This window comes from Salmo trutta, chromosome 14 (genome assembly GCF_901001165.1).
Source record: "Salmo trutta chromosome 14, fSalTru1.1, whole genome shotgun sequence".
In the NCBI taxonomy this organism is placed as follows: Eukaryota; Metazoa; Chordata; class Actinopteri; order Salmoniformes; family Salmonidae; genus Salmo; species Salmo trutta.
Genome location: NC_042970.1, coordinates 74,088,726 through 74,106,728, shown reverse-complemented (window position 1 = coordinate 74,106,728; position 18,003 = coordinate 74,088,726). Strand labels below are relative to the sequence as shown.

General features: G+C 46.0%; 1 protein-coding gene across 3 annotated transcripts in view; it reads left to right on the top strand.

Moving 5' to 3' along the window:
• The window catches only part of LOC115147375 (microtubule-associated serine/threonine-protein kinase 1), a 95,636-nt gene that overhangs the window by 68,161 nt on the left and 9,472 nt on the right, over positions 1-18,003 (top strand). For all 3 annotated transcript variants that reach the window (XM_029689594.1, XM_029689595.1, XM_029689596.1), the window contains 10 exons: positions 3,148-3,280; positions 7,129-7,199; positions 8,096-8,172; positions 8,418-8,626; positions 12,780-12,918; positions 13,248-13,380; positions 15,044-15,209; positions 15,551-15,652; positions 16,494-16,616; positions 17,062-17,174. In XM_029689594.1, the coding sequence (XP_029545454.1) occupies positions 3,148-3,280; positions 7,129-7,199; positions 8,096-8,172; positions 8,418-8,626; positions 12,780-12,918; positions 13,248-13,380; positions 15,044-15,209; positions 15,551-15,652; positions 16,494-16,616; positions 17,062-17,174 (1,266 nt within the window). The remainder of the gene's footprint in view (positions 1-3,147; positions 3,281-7,128; positions 7,200-8,095; positions 8,173-8,417; positions 8,627-12,779; positions 12,919-13,247; positions 13,381-15,043; positions 15,210-15,550; positions 15,653-16,493; positions 16,617-17,061; positions 17,175-18,003) is intronic.

The window sequence follows — 18,003 nt, the reverse complement described above, 5'->3', positions numbered from 1 at the left end:
AGCAGGAACAGTAACATTTTCAACTTATGTTTTAGGAATATAAATGATACTTTCAGCATCATTTTTCAACAGGATTCTACTTAATCACGTAAAAACGAATGAATGAACCCCAAAACGTGCTTTGGTTTATTGATTTTGATAATATAGCTGAAATCGTGAAAATATATTGGTTTTGCCTACTATTCCAAATGGCACCCTATTCCCTTTATAGTGCACTACTTTAGACCAGAGTGTCATGTCGTGTGTGAAGGTGGCAGGGAAGTCAGGCGCAGGAGAATCAAACTTGGTATACATGGAGTAGTTTAATAACGTAAAACAAAAACTCCAAAACCAAAGTACATAATAAAATAAACGTGGGTACAAGAACCCGTCGCGCACCAATCCATAATCACGAGCATAACAACAAATAATCTCTGACAAGGACATGAGGGGAAACAGAGGGTTAAATACACAACATGTAATGAATGGGATTGGAACCAGGTGTGTAGGAAGACAAGACAAAACCAATGGAAAATGAAAAATGGATCAATGTGTCACATCCTGACCATAGTAAATTGTTATTTTCTATGGTAGAGTAGGTCAGGGCGTGACAGGGGGTGTTTGTCTGTTTTTCTATTTCTATGTTCAGTTTCTAGTTTTGTATTTCTATGTTGGTTTTTGTTTGGCATGAGCTCCAATTAGAGGCAGCCGGTTGTCGTTGTCTCTAATTGGAGGTCCTATTTAAGTTGATGTTTGACCCACCTGTTTTTGTGGATGATTATCTTTTGAGTAGTGTGTTTTCCTCTCTGCGTCACAGTTTGTTGTTTTTGTATTTTCAAGTATTTAAGTGTATTGCATTCAGTTTCACGTTTAATAAATATGTGGAACCACAACCATGCTGCGCGTTGGTCCGATCATTCAAACGGCCGTGACACAATGATGGCTAGAAGACCAGTGACGTCGATCGCCGAGTACCGCCCGAACAAGGAATCAACTTCGGCAGAAGTCGTGACACAGAGCTCTATGGTCCCGAATGGCACCCTATTCCCTTTATAGTGCACTACTTTAGACCAGAACTCTATGGTCCCAAATGGCACCATATTCCCTATATAGTGCACTACTTTTGGACCAGACCCTCATAGGGCTCTGATCAAAGGTAGTGGCACCATGTAGGGAATAGGATGCCATTTGGGACATACACCACATTCCATACTGTTCATCCCCTTTAATCTGTCTCCCTCAACAATCAACAATACTAGAGGCTAGCTTTATGACAGATTGTGCAGTGTATTGAACCAAAACACATCCCTTGTTTTCATAGATATAGGTCAAAGATGTCTTTATATGAGTCATTACATACACAGCATTATGTTAAATGCCTAAGGATATTTTCCTAACTGTAAAACGTCCACCAACGTACACTGCTGCCATGGACCAACACCACATTCAATGACAGTTGAAATGAACTCCTCCAGCTGTCCAGTTGACATTCAAAGCTATATGTACACTGGAGTGTCCCTGGATTTACACACTCTGATTGATGGCTTCTCCTGCCTGTCAAACGCTTGGTCCCGCCTCCTTCTGCCGTTGCGTCTCATCTTCCCGTTGCCAGGGCGACCGTCGGAAGAGGTCGATAGGGTCAGGCTGGATGCTTCTGCTTGTGTCAGTTATATGAGAGAGAGAGTGAGAGGGAAGAGGTAGACGAGGATGGAGGGAGAGAGAAAGTGAAATGGAGGGGGGGAGTGAGAGCGAGGGAAGGAAAGATGTAGGGAAGGATGGAGGGAGAGAGAAAGTGAAATGAAGAGGAGAGGAGAGAGATGAGAGAGAGAAAGAGGAGAATGAAGTAGGTAGGAAAAGGTGGAGGGAGAGAGGAGTGAGAAAGTGAAATGGAGGGGGAGAGAGAGAGCGAGAGAAGGAAAGCTGTAGGGAAGGATGGAAGCAACCAATCTGGGAGAGAGAAAGGGAAATGAAGGGGAGAGAGAGAGAGAGAGAGGGAGGAGAATGAAAGAGGTAGGGAAAGATGGACGGAGAGAGAAAGTGAAATGGAGGGGAGAGAGAGAGAGAAGGGGGGGTTCAGTTCATTTGGCATTCTAGTCACAGTCTCCTCTGATTTGGTGAAATGTCAGAGCCATGGTGGAAGAACATTATCCCACATAGAGGTACATAGAGCAGAGCAGAACTCCGTGCAGAGAGGTTCACTCCCACAGAATCAATTATTATCTTGTCTTATATTGTGTCTCTAATCTATGATCACTCCACTCATCATGTTGGCAAATCCAGGGAACTTTTTAAATTTACTCAAAGAAATATCATCTATTCTAGTCCTTCTATTTCTATGGGTTCACTCCTCTCACCTGTATCTTAGTTGGCAAGGCCAGGGAACAGTTGAACATCGGATCACTGAAACCAGGAAATGACCTTCCCCTCCCAGCCCCAGGTGCTCTGGTTTCTAATAACAGTGTTATATCCCTCCACAAAGGGTGAATGAAAGAGATGCCCAGAGGACAGAATAAAAGGCTATGTTAATCAGCTGTAGGGCTTATTGGAGCAGCAATTCAAAGTTATGACCATGTTAGTACCCAGCAGTTTATTAGCTCCTTATTTCAGCCTATAGGATTCCCCAGTTAAACTCAAAACAGCACACACAATACCGTACACAATGGCAGTCGATGTGGCAGATTTTGTCTGTTACACTCTATATTGTCCCCCCTCTTTTCAATGCCACAGACAGTACTGTCAATATTGTCCCCCCTCTTCTCAATACCACAGACAGTACTGTCAATATTGTCCCCCCCTCCTCTCAATACCACAGACAGTACTGTCAATATTGTCCCCCTTCCTCTCATACCACAGACAGTACTGTCAATATTGTCCCCTCCTCCTCTCAATACCACAGACAGTACTGTCAATATTGTCCCCCCTCCTCTCAATACCATAGACAGTACTGTCAATATTGTCCCCCTCCTCAATACCACAGACAGTACTGTCAATATTGTCCCCCTTCCTCTCATACCACAGACAGTACTGTCAATACTGTCCCCCCTCCCCTTCATGTCCAGGAGTTCAATCCAGAAAAGTCAATACTACATCAAGTTTATGTGGCAGACTGGCAGCTTTTGTGTAACTTTGTATATGGTTCCTTGTGTGTCATCCCCCCCCTCTCTGTAGGAGTTCAACCCAGAGGAGTTCTATCACCTGCTGGAGGCAGCGGAGGACCACGCCAAGGAGGGACACCTGATGAAGACGGACATCCCTCGTTACATCATCAGCCAGCTGGGTCTGACCCGGGACCCTCTGGAGGGTGAGACACACATACATTTAATGAAGATGGACACTCCTTGTTACGTCAGGACACTCTAGAGCCCTCAACTCTGGAACAGCTTGGTTTTCTTCCTTTCTTCTCCTCCAATCAGGGACTGATTTAGACCTGGGACACCAGGTGGGGGGAATTAATTATCAGGTAGAATGGAAAACCAGCAGGCTCCGGACCTCGTTGGGTGAGAGTTTAATACCCCTAGACTAGAGGGTGAGTAAGGGAGTGGGAGGGAAGTAGGAGGACGAGAGGGAAGAGAGGAACGGAAAGAGAGATTGAGGGTTGGGACAGACCAGGGACTCTCTGGAGGGTGAGAGAGAAGGATGAGAGGGAGGAGGAGAGAGAAGAGAGGAACAGAAATAGACAGATTCAGATGGCTGGGACAGACCAAGCACCCTCTGGAGGGTGAGAGAGATGTAGAGGGGAGACATTTAATGAAGAAGAGAGTAAGGAAGAGAGGGATGAGAGGAACAGAAAGAGACATGCAGACAGCTGGGACTGACCTGCGACCGTGTGGAGGTTGGGATAGGGGGAGGGAGAGACAGTAGACGGAAACAGAAATAGACATGCAGACAGCTGGGACTGACCTGCGACCGTGTGGAGGTTGGGATAGGGGGAGGGAGAGACAGTAGACGGAAACAGAAATAGACATGCAGACAGCTGGGACTGACCTGCGACCGTGTGGAGGTTGGGATAGGGGGAGGGAGAGACAGTAGACGGAAACAGAAAGAGACATGCAGACAGCTGGGACTGACCTGCGACCGTGTGGAGGTTGGGATAGGGTGAGGGAGAGACAGTAGACGGAAACAGAAATAGACATGCAGACAGCTGGGACTGACCTGCGACCGTGTGGAGGTTGGGATAGGGTGAGGGAGAGACAGTAGACGGAAACAGAAAGAGACATGCAGACAGCTGGGACTGACCTGCGACCGTGTGGAGGTTGGGATAGGGGGAGGGAGAGACAGTAGACGGAAACAGAAAGAGACAGATTTAGAGCATCATGTACCTGTAGAAGCCAAACAAGAGAAAATGAAAGATTGATGGTTGAGATTTCTCTACCCACATTTTGACAGCCACACTCCCCTCGGGTGTTTATTGTAGGTAATTAACTATAAAGCTATCAAAAATAACCTTAGAAAAAACAATACATTTTGGCATGAGAAAAATAACAGCATCTTGACATTGTAGCATGTGGGCAGTGATCCACCTGTCAACTAGCTTGGTCCCAGCTCTTATCATTGTTACACTGAACCTTGGCAAGACAGCACAAACAAACCTGGGACCAGGCTACCTGTAGACATTATTGAGACGCAGAGATTACTCCCTTTACTGATTACGAAGCCGGTCGCAGCACTGCACTCACTATCATTAATCTACATATTGTGTAAACCCATACCAGCCCCCAAACTCCTTCTCTGACTCCTTCAATTCATTCCAGCTCCACTTCTCACAGTGGCACATCCATCACAAGCTGTTCATTAAGCTACACAATGTAAATGGGTTAGAAAGACTATTCAGAATCCGACTGGCTGCTCTTTGTCAGCTACCTTCAGTCTGGTTGAAGAAATATGAGTTTGAGTTTTAGTGGGTTGTCTCGACTAACAATGTGACACTTTTTACAAACCATCCCTTGGTTTAGCACCTTTCTGTTTTTCACCCACACAAATATTCACAGCTTGATCTCTCTCTCTCTCTCTCTCTCTCACACTCTCGTCTTCCCTCCCTCTCTCGGTTCCCCAAACACAACCATTTTGTTTTAGAAATGTTGTTACCAAGGTGACAAGAAGATATATTATTTTCTCATCACTTTGTGTGACATCTAATTCAAATTAACGAGATGCTTACTTAAAGGTGCAATGCAGCCGTTTTTATCTCAATATCAAATAATTTCTGGTAACAGGGAAGTACCTTACTGTGATTGTTTTCAGTTAAAATTGTTAAAAATAATTATTCTTCTTAGCAAAGAGCACCGTCTGGAAGTGGTCTGAGTGGGGAGGGGAAAACTGAAAACGAGCTGTTATTGGTCTATTCACTCATTTACCGGCTCCATCCTACCAAAACAGGCTGAAATTTCAGACGGTCATTTCAAACAGCTCTAACACTAACTTTTTACTCCAACTTCATAGTGTGGAAATATATACAGCGCTTTCGGAAAGTATTCAGACCCCTTGACTTTTTCCACATTTTGTTATGTTACAGTCTTATTCTAAAATTTATTAAATAGTTTTCTCCCCCCCCCCTCAGCATTCTACACACGGTAGCCCATAATGGCAAAGCAAAAACAGGTTTTTAGAATTGTTTGCAAATGTATTAAACAATAGAAACTGAAATATCACATGTACGCTACTGTTCAAAGGTTTGGGGTCACTTAGAAATGTCCTTGTTTTTGAAAGAAAAGCAATTTTTTTGGTCCATTAAAATCTGCCAGAGTGGCCCGTCGTGCCGGATCTGCCAGAGTGGCCCGTCGTGCCGGATCTGCCAGAGTGGCCCGCCTGTCCTCCGGCCCAGCCCGAGTGGCCCGCCTGTCCTCCGGCCCAGCCCGAGTGGCCCGCCTGTCCTCCGGCCCAGCCTGAGTGGCCCGCCAGTCCTCCGGCCCAGCCCGAGTGGCCCGCCAGTCCTCCGGCCCAGCCCGAGTGGCCCGCCAGTCCTCCGGCCCAGCCCGAGTGGCCCGCCTGTCCTCCGGCCCAGCCCGAGTGGCCCGCCAGTCCTCTGGCTCAGCCCGAGTGGCCCGCCAGTCCTCCGGCCCAGCCCGAGTGGCCCGCCTGTCCTCCGGCCCAGCCCGAGTGGTCCGTCTGCCAGGGTCTGCCCGAGTGGCCCGTCTGCCCGGCGCAGCTATCGGGGGTTGGGGGAGGGAGGGTGTAGCACTGTGCCGTCGTTGACGGCAGCCACCCTCCCTTCCCTCCCTTTTTGTTTAGGGGATTTTTTTTTTTGTAGTCGTTTTTTTTCTTTTTTTCTGTGTTTTGTGTAGGTGCATTTCGGGGTATGCACCTTTGAGGGGGGGTACTGTCACGTCCTGACCAGTAGAGGGTTTAGTTGGGTCAGGACGTGGCAGAAAAGAGTGGGTGTTTTGATTGTTTCGTTGATTTTGGCCATGTGACTTCCAATCAGGCACAGCTGTAGAGGGTTGTGGCTGATTGGGAGTCACACATAAGTTACCTACGTTTCCTTTGTGTTTCGTGGGTAATTGTTTCTTGTTATAGTGTGTTTGCACCTGACAGGACTGTTGGCTGTCAGTTTCCTTGTTTTGTTTGTTATAGTGTTCTTTCTAATTAAATTGAAAGATGAATACTAACTCCACTGCATTTTGGTCCATTCCTGAAGACAGCCCTTACATTATGTAAAGAAGGTATTTCTGTTTTTTGTTTTTATTACATTTGCAAAAATGTCTAAAAACCTGTTTTTCGCTTTGTCATTATGGGGTATTGTGTGTATATTGATGAGGGAAAACATTTATTTAATCAATTTTAGAATAAGGCTGTAACGTAACAAAATGTGTAAAAAGTCAAGGGGTCTGAATACTTTCCAAAGGCACTGTATATAAAACATGGAAATCACGTTTTTGACTGCACTGGGCCTTTAACATATTAGCATTGATTTGTTCAGCACTCTCCCCATTATCCAGAGTGACTCACATGTCAAAGTGATTTTGTTATTGTAGAGAAAAACCTAAACAACCCTCTTTAAAGTGAATTGCCATTACATTGCTCAGGCTGTAACACAACAAAATGTGGAATAAGTCACTTTCTGAAGGCACTGTATGTATAAACAATGCTATTGATCAGCAACAGTACACACCAGATACTGTATTGAGTGTTAAATCATGTGTTTTTGTCCAGACATTGTGAGCATGGACAACTACTATGACAGTGAAGGTCCCCACACCCCAGAGCCAGACGATTCCGCAGAGGTGAGGACCCTCCATCTCTAATGAGAAATACACTCACAGACACACCATATCAGAGGTGAGGACCCTCCATCTCTAATGAGAAATACACTCACAGACACAGCAGATCAGAGGTGAGGACCCTCCCTCTCTAATGAGAAATACACTCACAGACACACCATATCAGAGGTGAGGGCCCTCCCTCTCTAATGAGAAATACACTCACAGACACACCATATCAGAGGTGAGGACCCTCCATCTCTAAAGAGAAATACACTCACAGACACAGCAGATCAGAGGTGAGGACCCTCCATCTCTAATGAGAAATACACTCACAGACACACCAGATCAGAGGTGAGGACCCTCCATCTCTAATGAGAAATACACTCACAGACACAGCAGATCAGAGGTGAGGACCCTCCATCTCTAATGAGAAATCACACACACCAGATCAAAGGTGAGGACCCTCCATCTCTAATGAGAAATACACTCACAGACACAGCAGATCAGAGGTGAGGACCCTCCCTCTCTAATGAGAAATCACACACACCAGATCAAAGGTGAGGACTCTCCATCTCTAATGAGAAATACACTCACAGACACAGCAGATCAGAGGTGAGGACCCTCCATCTCTAATGAGAAATACACTCACAGACACAGCAGATCAGAGGTGAGGACCCTCCATCTCTAATGAGAAATACACTCACAGACACAGCAGATCAGAGGTGAGGACCCTCCATCTCTAATGAGAAATACACTCACAGACACATCAGATCAGAGGTGAGGACCCTCCATCTCTAATGAGAAATACACTCACAGACACAGCAGATCAGAGGTGAGGACCCTCCATCTCTAATGAGAAATACACTTACAGACACACCAGATCTGTCTTGACTGAGCTTGCCTGCTTGTTTATGTAGGGGAAGATGAAAGCCATGAAGCCGCCAAGTGAAGAAGACTTTCAAACCATCAAGCTGATCAGCAACGGAGCATATGGGTGAGTAGAGTCTGGTCAAAGCAATATGAATGACTATGCATTTCATGTACATCACAAAGTCCTCACATTCATTCAAAGACATGAGGCTCCAGGTAGATTTCTCTGACCATCTAATTTTACCACAACCATACCCTTGGCTTCTTGCACCTCTACCCTTTACCCATCTCCCTCCTCCTCCTCTCTCCCCTCCTCCCTCCTTGTCCACTCCCCTCTCTCCCCTCCCTCCTCCTCCCGTCCCCCGTCAGTGCGGTGTACCTGGTACGTCACAGGGAGACCCGTCAGCGTTTTGCCATGAAGAAGATCAACAAGCAGAACCTGATCCTGAGGAACCAGATCCAGCAGGCCTTCGTAGAGAGAGACATCCTGACCTTCGCTGAGAACCCCTTTGTGGTCTCCATGTTCTGCTCCTTCGAGACTCGCAGGCACCTCTGCATGGTCATGGAGTATGTTGAAGGTTAGTAGGTTTCTGAGGAAACTGTACTTCTTTAATGGAATTACAATAAAGGCTTCACAGGGTGTCCCAAGAAACTTCACATATCTTAAACCTTGCTCTTTCAAAGTTCTCTCCGTTCTGATCTTGTTCACTTCCTTTGAGGTGAGAGAGTTTCTCAGGAATCCCGGTTGGATTTCATTCTCATTCTGGAAAGTAGTACTCTCCCTTCTGCCCTTGTTCATTTGCCCTTCATGGTATCTGATAGGACTGGCTAGGTGAAAGCAATATGGTGGAAACCAGATGGGAGGGCAGCTCATAATAATGGATGTGAATGGTGTGAATGGAATGGTATCAAACACATGGAAACCCATATGTTTGATGTGTGTGATACCATTCCATTCATTTCATAACAAACATTACTATGAGCCTGTCCTCCTCATTTAAAGTGCCACCAGACAAATCAAATCAAAGTTTATTTGTCACATGCGCGAAATACAACAGGTGTAGACCTGTTACTTACAGGCCCTAACCAACAGTGCAATTTTTAAGTAAAAAATTGATATTAGGTGAACAATAGATAAGTAAAGAAATAAAAACAACAGTAAAAAGACAGTGAAAAATAACAGTAGCGAGGCTATATACAGTAGCGAGGCTATAACACTAGCGAGGCTATATACAGGCACCGGTTAGTCGGGCTGATTGAGGTAGTATGTACATGTAGGTATGGTTAAAGTGACTATGCATATATGATAAACAGAGAGTAGCAGTAGTGTAAATAAAGGGTTGGCGGGTGGTGGGTGGTGGGTGACGGGACACAATGCAGATAGTCCGGGTAGCCAATGTGCCGGGGCACCGGTTAGTCAGGCTAATTGAGGTAGTGTGTACATGAATGTATAGTTAAAGTGACTACGCATATATGATAAACAGAGAGTAGCAACAGCGTAAAAGAGGGGTGGGGGCGGGACAATGCAAATAGTTCGGGTAGCCATTTGATTACCTGTTCAGAAGTCTTATAGCTTGGGGGTAAAAGCTGTTGAGAAGCCTTTTGGTCCTAGACTTGGCGCTCCGGTACCGCTTGCCATGCGGTAGTAGAGAGAACATTCTATGACTGGGGTGGCTGGGGTCTTTGACAATTTTTAGGGCCTTCCTCTGACACAGCCTGGTGTAGAGGTCCTGGATGGCAGGCAGCTTAGCCCCAGTGATGTACTGGGCCGTACGCACTACCCCCTGTAGTGCCTTGTGGTCGGAGGCCGAGCAGTTGCCGTACCAGGCAGTGATGCAACCAGTCAGGATGCTCTCGATGTTACAGCTGTAGAACCTTTTGAGGATCTGAGGAGCCATGCCAAATGTTTTTAGTTTCCTCAGGGGGAATAGGCTTTTTCGTGCCCTCTTCATGACTGTATTGGTGTGTTTGGACCATTCTAGTTTGTTGGTGATGTGGACACCAAGGAACTTGAAGCTCTCAACCTGCTCCACTACAGCCACGTAGATGAGAATGGGGAGGAAGTCCACAATCATCTCCTTTGTCTTGATTATGTTGAGGGATAGGTTGTTCTTCTGGCACCACCCGCCCAGGTCTCTGACCTCCTCCCTATAGGCTGTCTCGTCATTGTCGGTGATCAGGCCTACCACTGTTGTGTCGTCTGCAAACATAATGATGGTGTCGGAGTCGTGCCTGGCCACGCAGTCGTGGGTGAACAGGAAGCACAGGAGGGGACTGAGCACACACCCCTGAGGAAGCTCCAGTGTTGAGGATCAGCGTGGTGGATGTGTTGAAACCTACCCTCACCACCTGGGGGCGGCCCGTCAGGAAGTCCAGGATCCAGTTGCAGAGGGATGTGTTTAGTCATTAGCTTAGTGATGAGCTTTGAGGGTACTATGTTGTTGACTACAGCTCAGCGTTCAATGAATAGCATTCTCACATAGGTGTTCCTTTTGTCCAGGTGGGAAAGGGCAGTGTGGAGTGCAATAGAGACTGCATCGTCTGTGGATCTGTTTGGGCGGTATGCAAATTGGAGTGGGTCTACTGTTTCTGGGATAATGGTGTTAATGTGAGCCATTACCAGCCTTTCAAAGCACTTCATGGTTACGGACGTGAGTGCACAGTTCTGTAGTCATTTAGGCAGGTTGCCTTAGTGTTCTCGGGCACAGAGACTATGGTGGTCTGCTTGAAACATGTTGGTATTACAGACTCAATTAGAGACATGTTGAAAATGTCAGTGAAGACACCTGCCAGTTGGTCAGCACATGCCAGGAGCAAACGTCCTGGTAATCCGTCTGGCCCCGCGGCCTTGTGAATGTTGACCTGTTTAAAGGTCTTACTCACGTCGGCTATGGAGAGTGTGATCACACAGTCGTCCGGAACAGCTGATGCTCTCATGCATGCTTCAGTGTTGCTTGCCTCGAAGCGAGCATAGAAGTGATTTAGCTCCTCTGGTAGGCTCGTGTCACTGGGCAGCTCGCGGCTGTGCTTCCCTTTGTAGTCTGTAATAGTTTGCAAGCCCTGCCACATAAGACAAGCGTCAGAGCCGGTAAAGTACGATTCAATCTTAGCCCTATATTGGCGCTTTACCTGTTTGATGGTTTGTCGGGGGGCATAGTAGGATTTCTTATAAGCTTCCGGGTTAGAGTCCCGCACCTTGAATATGACAGCTCTACCCTTTAGCTCAGTGCGTATGTTGCCTGTAATCCATGGCTTTTGGTTGGGACTGTGTCTAACCAACACCAATGGTGGAAACTTAAAAACATCTATCCTATCTACATAGGGGATTGACCGAGGGCCAGAGATTCAAATAACTGTCAAGTTGTTATTTTACCATAGTCAATTCAGTTGTAGAAAGTAAAACGGGGTCACTTCCCACAGTAGCCCTAGCCAAACCATCTTCCTTAATGCGTGTTAGGTGCTCGAGGGCAACTCAACATACTCAACCCAACTATATAGCAGAAAGCAGATTGCTTTTCTCCTGATTGTTAGTGTTCAGAGTCAGCCTACAGACACAGCCAGACATGAAGAATAGTGTGTGAGTCAGACAGGACTCTGCCAAACATAGGTTTACCAGGCCAAAGGAGGAGGGGAGAAACAACCCAAGACAAACGACCACAGATAGGGCCGACCGACACTGTGAAATCCTTTATCCCTTTCAGACTGACTCTCAGGCTGTGCCCCATTCTCTTCCCAAAGGGTACAGAAGTGTGCACTTGCACATTGCCCGTTGTAAATTGAAAAGCGTTGTTGTGGTATAAGCTTTGTCTGTAGGTCAATGAAGTCCCCACCATTGTTTGAATCCATGACAAAAAGTGTGTACAAGTCCATTCTTTAGGAGCAGGGTAGAGAACCGAGGCATAACCCATGTCTAACCAACCATGTTGTGTTCCTATAGGGGGAGACTGTGTCTAACCAACCATGCTGTGTTCCTATAGGGGGAGACTGTGTCTAACCAATCATGTTGTGTTCCTATAGGGGAAGACTGTGTCTAACCAACCATGTTGTGTTCCTATAGGGGGAGACCGTGTATAACCAACCATGTTGTGTTCCTATAGGGGGAGACCTTGTCTAACCAACCATGTGTTTCTATAGGGGGAGACTGTGTCTAACCAACCATGTTGTGTTCCTATAGGGGGAGACTGTGTCTAACCAACCATGTTGTCTTCCTATAGGGGGAGACCGTGTCTAACCAACCATGTTGTGTTCCTATAGGGGGAGACTGTGTCTAACCAACCATGTTGTCTTCCTATAGGGGGAGACTGTGTCTAACCAACCATGTTGTCTTCCTATAGGGGGAGACCGTGTCTAACCAACCATGTTGTGTTCCTATAGGGGGAGACCGTGTCTAACCAACCATGTTGTGTTCCTATAGGGGGAGACTGTGTCTAACCAACCATGTTGTGTTCCTATAGGGGGAGACTGTGTCTAACCAATCATGTTGTGTTCCTATAGGGGGAGACTGTGTCTAACCAACCATGTGTTCCTATAGGGGGAGACCGTGTCTAACCAACCATGTTGTGTTTCTATAGGGGGAGACCGTGTCTAACCAACCATGTTGTGTTCCTATAGGGGGAGACTGTGTCTAACCAACCATGTTGTGTTCCTATAGGGGGAGACCGTGTCTAACCAACCATGTTGTGTTCCTATAGGGGGAGACTGTGTCTAACCAACCATGTTGTGTTCCTATAGGGGGAGACTGTGCCACTCTGCTGAAGAACATCGGGGCGCTGCCCGTGGAACTCACCAAAATGTACTTTGCAGAGACCGTGCTGGCACTGGAGTACCTACACAACTATGGCATCGTACACCGAGACCTCAAGCCTGACAAGTGAGTGGGCTGCACTGCCACCCTGACACTCCCCTGGTGGATTGGAGGTCTTAAGTTGCTTTCACACTATACAATATTCACCATAAATGTAATTTCTTAGGAAAATTTGGGACATCCTCTAACAATATTAAGCCAAAATGTGTGTACTGTGAAAGGTTCTAGGAATACTGTCTACAGGCTCCTATTGGTCATACATACCAGTGGAGGCTGGTGGGAGGAGCTATAGGAGGACAGCTCATTGTAATGGCTGGAATGGAATAATGGCTGTTCCTGGGGTTTGCTTTGCAGTTGATGTCTAACAGCCCATGTGTTGTTCCTGTTTCCACCAGTCTTCTGATCACCTCTATGGGCCACATCAAGCTGACCGACTTTGGCCTGTCTAAGATGGGTCTGATGAGCCTCACCACCAACCTGTACGAGGGACACATCGAGAAGGATGCACGCGAGTTCCTGGACAAACAGGTAGATCGATTGATTGGTCTGTCAATCAATCAGTCAGTTAGTCAGTCAGTCAGTCATGATCAGTCAGTCACTCAGCCAATCAAACAATCGATTAATCATATTGTGAGAGGTAGTATACAGCCAACTTCTCAATGAAGAGCCAATCACATACAGTATGTTAGAAACTCTGTAGATAGCCTACAGTCATGACAGTTGCGTGAGTGAGTTGAATTCAGGATCCCTTGACTTGCCTCGTGCATCAACGGATTGAGAATCTCAAAATAACCTTGCAAAAACGCATAATTTGCCAAACGAGGAATACACACAGTCACTAATAATGTTTACCATACAGACTGAATCATCATCATTTCTCTAAATAAATTATATTCTGGTCCCTATTTATTTTGCAATTACAGTTTATTGTTTACGCAGGTTTTGAATTGAACTCCCCATATTAATGAATGATGCTGTTAGGCCAGCAGCAATACAGTGTCTTCTCCAGCGGTAGGGCATCTAGCCTGGTTAAACCAGACTGAATGCTGTGTTGTTTCACATAGAGGTAGAAACAGGACTCTAGATGGATATAACCTGCTTTACCATGGACATTGCATGGACATTTGATGTATATGATACCATTCCACCTATTCTGTTCCAGTCATTACCACGAGCCCGTCCTCCCCAATTAAGGTGCCGCCAACCTCCTGTGCTCTACAGTGTATCAGCGTGCACCCAAGATGTTGCCGTTATTCATGATGCTTATTGTGCATTACTGTTGAACCAAAAGATGACATGTAACAACATGTAACAAAGATGAAATGAAATGGAAACAATTAAATATGTGTATTAAATAAAATAATAATGTATGTTGATGCTATTACTATGCACAATATCTAATTAGGTTGCAAAATGGTAACAATAGCCTAATATATTCAACATGATGTAAACTATTGTCTTTTAACAGTAAAAAATGTTTTCATTCTTATCACCCTTGTAACAATGACACACCCCTCACTATTGTCATTGGTTGCACTAATTGCAGTTCATGACATTACCCTGAAGAAGGCACAGTGATGCTGAAACGTTGGTGGTTTACCCAATACATTACTGGGACCTTGTGTGTAAATCTCTTTATTCCATTGTTTCAGCCTACAGTTACTCTCTGTTAGTCAGCAGCTTTACCAACTGTTTGGAGTGTGCGCCAGCTCATGCTTTTTAATGGGTTCTAATGAACACACATCATCTGCACATGAAATACATGAAGATCCTTTCATGTTGTGGTCTGTGCAGACTCTTGATTAGAGGGCATTGGTTATTCACTCAGCTGTAATGAACTAGGCCCCTGCTGCCTCAACAGTGTACAGCAACAGTACCAATTATAATTCTGATTATCAGCATTATACAATCTGGGTCCTTGATTCGTGATTACTGTACAGTACTGCTGTCAGAGACAGATGGAAGAATATTCGAGCTCTTGGGCTTGCAGATAGCTACGCAGGCCAGACCTGGGTTCAAATAGTATTTATTGTTGTCTTTCATTTTTATTGAGCCTGCCTGGAGTGGCAGATGGGCAGGTTGTGTACTTTTGGGACTACTCCATTGCATCCAGTACATGTAGATGAGAGGAAAATAGAGGCAATGAGTGTGATCGAGACTTGTGATTGGGGGTTCTCTCTCCCTGTCCCAGGTGTGTGGCACCCCAGAGTACATAGCCCCGGAGGTGATCCTGAGACAGGGCTACGGGAAGCCAGTGGACTGGTGGGCCATGGGCATCATCCTCTATGAGTTCTTGGTGGGCTGTGTGCCCTTCTTTGGAGACACGCCTGAGGAGCTCTTTGGACAGGTCATCACAGGTGATTGAGACATGAGGGCTGGCCTTTCCTCTGTGTCTGCACCTGTTGTCTTTTTGAATCCCCCCCAGTGCCTCTTGTTCTGTGCTGTATGTCAGGGGTTTTCAAAGCTCTCCTCGGGGACCCCCCAGACAATTCACAAGTTGAATCAGGTGTGCTAGCTCTGGAATAGATCAAATGAATGGCTGGGGGTCCCCGAGGAGAGGTTTAAAAAACACTGCTGTATGTGACTGTTGACTCCAAGGCCTCTGTCTGTGTACTAACTTGTACCTGACTCAATGTTGGTCCGGTTCCAAATCCTTGCTGTTCATTCTCTCTGTAACTGGCTCTGTTGTCTCTCTCAGATGACATAGTGTGGCCTGATGGAGATGAGGTCCTGCCTGCTGATGCCCAGGGACTGATATCAACCCTGCTACAGACCAATCCACTGATGAGGCTGGGTACAGGTAATACAACAGGGCTTGTCAAACTTGTTCTGCACACGACAAAAGGCCCTTAGTTGACACTAAAAGATTTTCTCAGGGGACCTAATTTCAACTTGGTCCCTCCCGACACCTAGTTTCGGAACCAATGTGCTAGAATTTAAGAATGTTCCTCCTGTTTCTGCTGTAGTCTACTGTCATAATCTTACCAAACACAACCTTGTTTGTCAAGGCAATGCATTGTTGAACACAGATTTTACTACAGACCCGGGTTCATTCCCAGGCTGTGTCACAACTTGCTGTGGCCGGGAGTCCCATAGGACGGCACACAATTGGCCCAGCGTCATCCAGGTTAGGAGAGGGTTTGGCTGGGGGTGCTTTACTTGGCTCATTGTGCTGTAGCACCTCCTTGTGGCGGGCCGGGTGCCTGCAGGCTGACCCTGGTCGCCAGTTGAACAGTGTTTCCTCCGACACATTGGTGCGGCTGGCTTCCGGGTTAAGCTGGCGGGTATTTAGGAGCGCGGTTAGGCGGGTCATGTTTCAGAGGACACATGACTCCACCTTCACCTCTCCCAAGTCCATTGGGGAGTTGCAGCGATGAGACAAGATCGAAAAGGGGGGTAGATTTTTTGGAAAATTAGAGTAACAACAGTCTGGCACGCAGCAGGCCGCTCTCCCTAGCTCTCTGATATGAGTCAGAAAATATTCCTGCTGACAGTGTGTAATAAATCATGCCATAATTATTCACATTTTAACCTTTGTTTATGTATTACTCCAACTACCATGGCCCAGAGCCATATGCTCTTCCGAGGCCTACATTCTCAGAGCTGATCTTGTTGTTGGTATTATTCCTCCGTGCCCCCAGGGGGAGCGTTTGAGGTGAAGCAGCACTCGTTCTTCTCTGACCTGGACTGGAACAGTCTACTGAGACAGAAGGCAGAGTTCATACCTCACCTGGAGTCAGAAGAGGACACCAGCTACTTCGACAGTGAGTGCCGTTACCTGTGTATTTAATGCCAATAAAGCACATTGGCTGCATTTACACAGGCAGCCCAATTCTGATATTTTGCCCAATTGGCCCAAAAACTTATCTGATTGATCAAAATACATATGATTGGAAAAAGATCAGAATTGGGCTCTGTGTGTAAAGCCAGTGAGTCTTTGATAGGGGTTATCTCATGGTAAAACTCAGCCAAGCCAGAGAGTGGTTCTCCCAAAGTGTTGCAGCGTTTTGCAGCGACTTTGAAAAGTGTAAGCAGAGGAGAGAGAACGGCAAGGCTAGGGCCGTTAAATTATTTATGAAAACTAAGATGTTACATCTCTCTCTCTCTCTCACTCTGTTTCTCTCCATCTCTTTCTCTCAATCTCTCTTTCTCGCCATCTCTCTCTCTGTCTCTCTCTGTTTTTCTCTCTCTTCTCCTGTCCTCCCTCAGCCCGTTCAGATCGTTATCACCACATCAATGTGTACGATGAGGATGACACCAACGATGATGATGAGCCTGTTGAGATCAGACAGTTCTCCTCCTGCTCCCCTCGCTTCAGCAAGGTACACACACACACACACACACACACACACGGTTGGGAAGTAACTGATTACATTACAAAACACTAACAGATTAAAGATACTTTTGACAAACTAGATGATTACTTCTTGTATTACTTTTAAATTCAGAAAGGATGTTTTCTGGAAAAAAATATCCATTATGACATCTTTCTGTTTTCTCAATGACATTCAATTCAGCATTGACAAAAGGCACAAGTTTAACTTTGTTCCACCTGAGAGAGTCTGACCACAAGTCAGAGACCACTATGATGACACACCAAATTTTTTGTCTTCTTCTAGTGTCTCTTAAGGGGAAGGTAACTGAAAGATTATGTTACTGAGTTTGGGCAATCCAAAAGTTACGTTACAGATTCCAATTTGGACAGGTAAACATACTTTTTTATATTGTCACATACACCAGATAGGTGCAGTGAAATGTATTGTTTTACAGGGTCAGCCATAGTAGTACGGCTCCACTGGAGCAAATTAAAGTTAAGTTCAAGGGCCAACAACCAATGTCTCACCTTGTCGGCTCTTCGAACCAGTGATCTTTCAGTTACCGGCCAAACGCTCTAACGGTTAGGCTACCTTCCACTCTAGGTAACTAGTAACTGTAGTGGATTACATTTAAATAGGAACCTACCCAACCCTGCACACACACACGTGCCACACACACTCCTCTGGCTGCCCTCGCATCAGCAAGGTCATTTTCTCTCTTCATCTCCCCTTACCTAACGGTGTCTTCTAGCTATCCCATCACATTTTTCATCCTGGCTCTATCTCTCTCTCTCTCTCCCTCACTTGTTTTCCTCTCTCTTCATCCCTCTGTTTG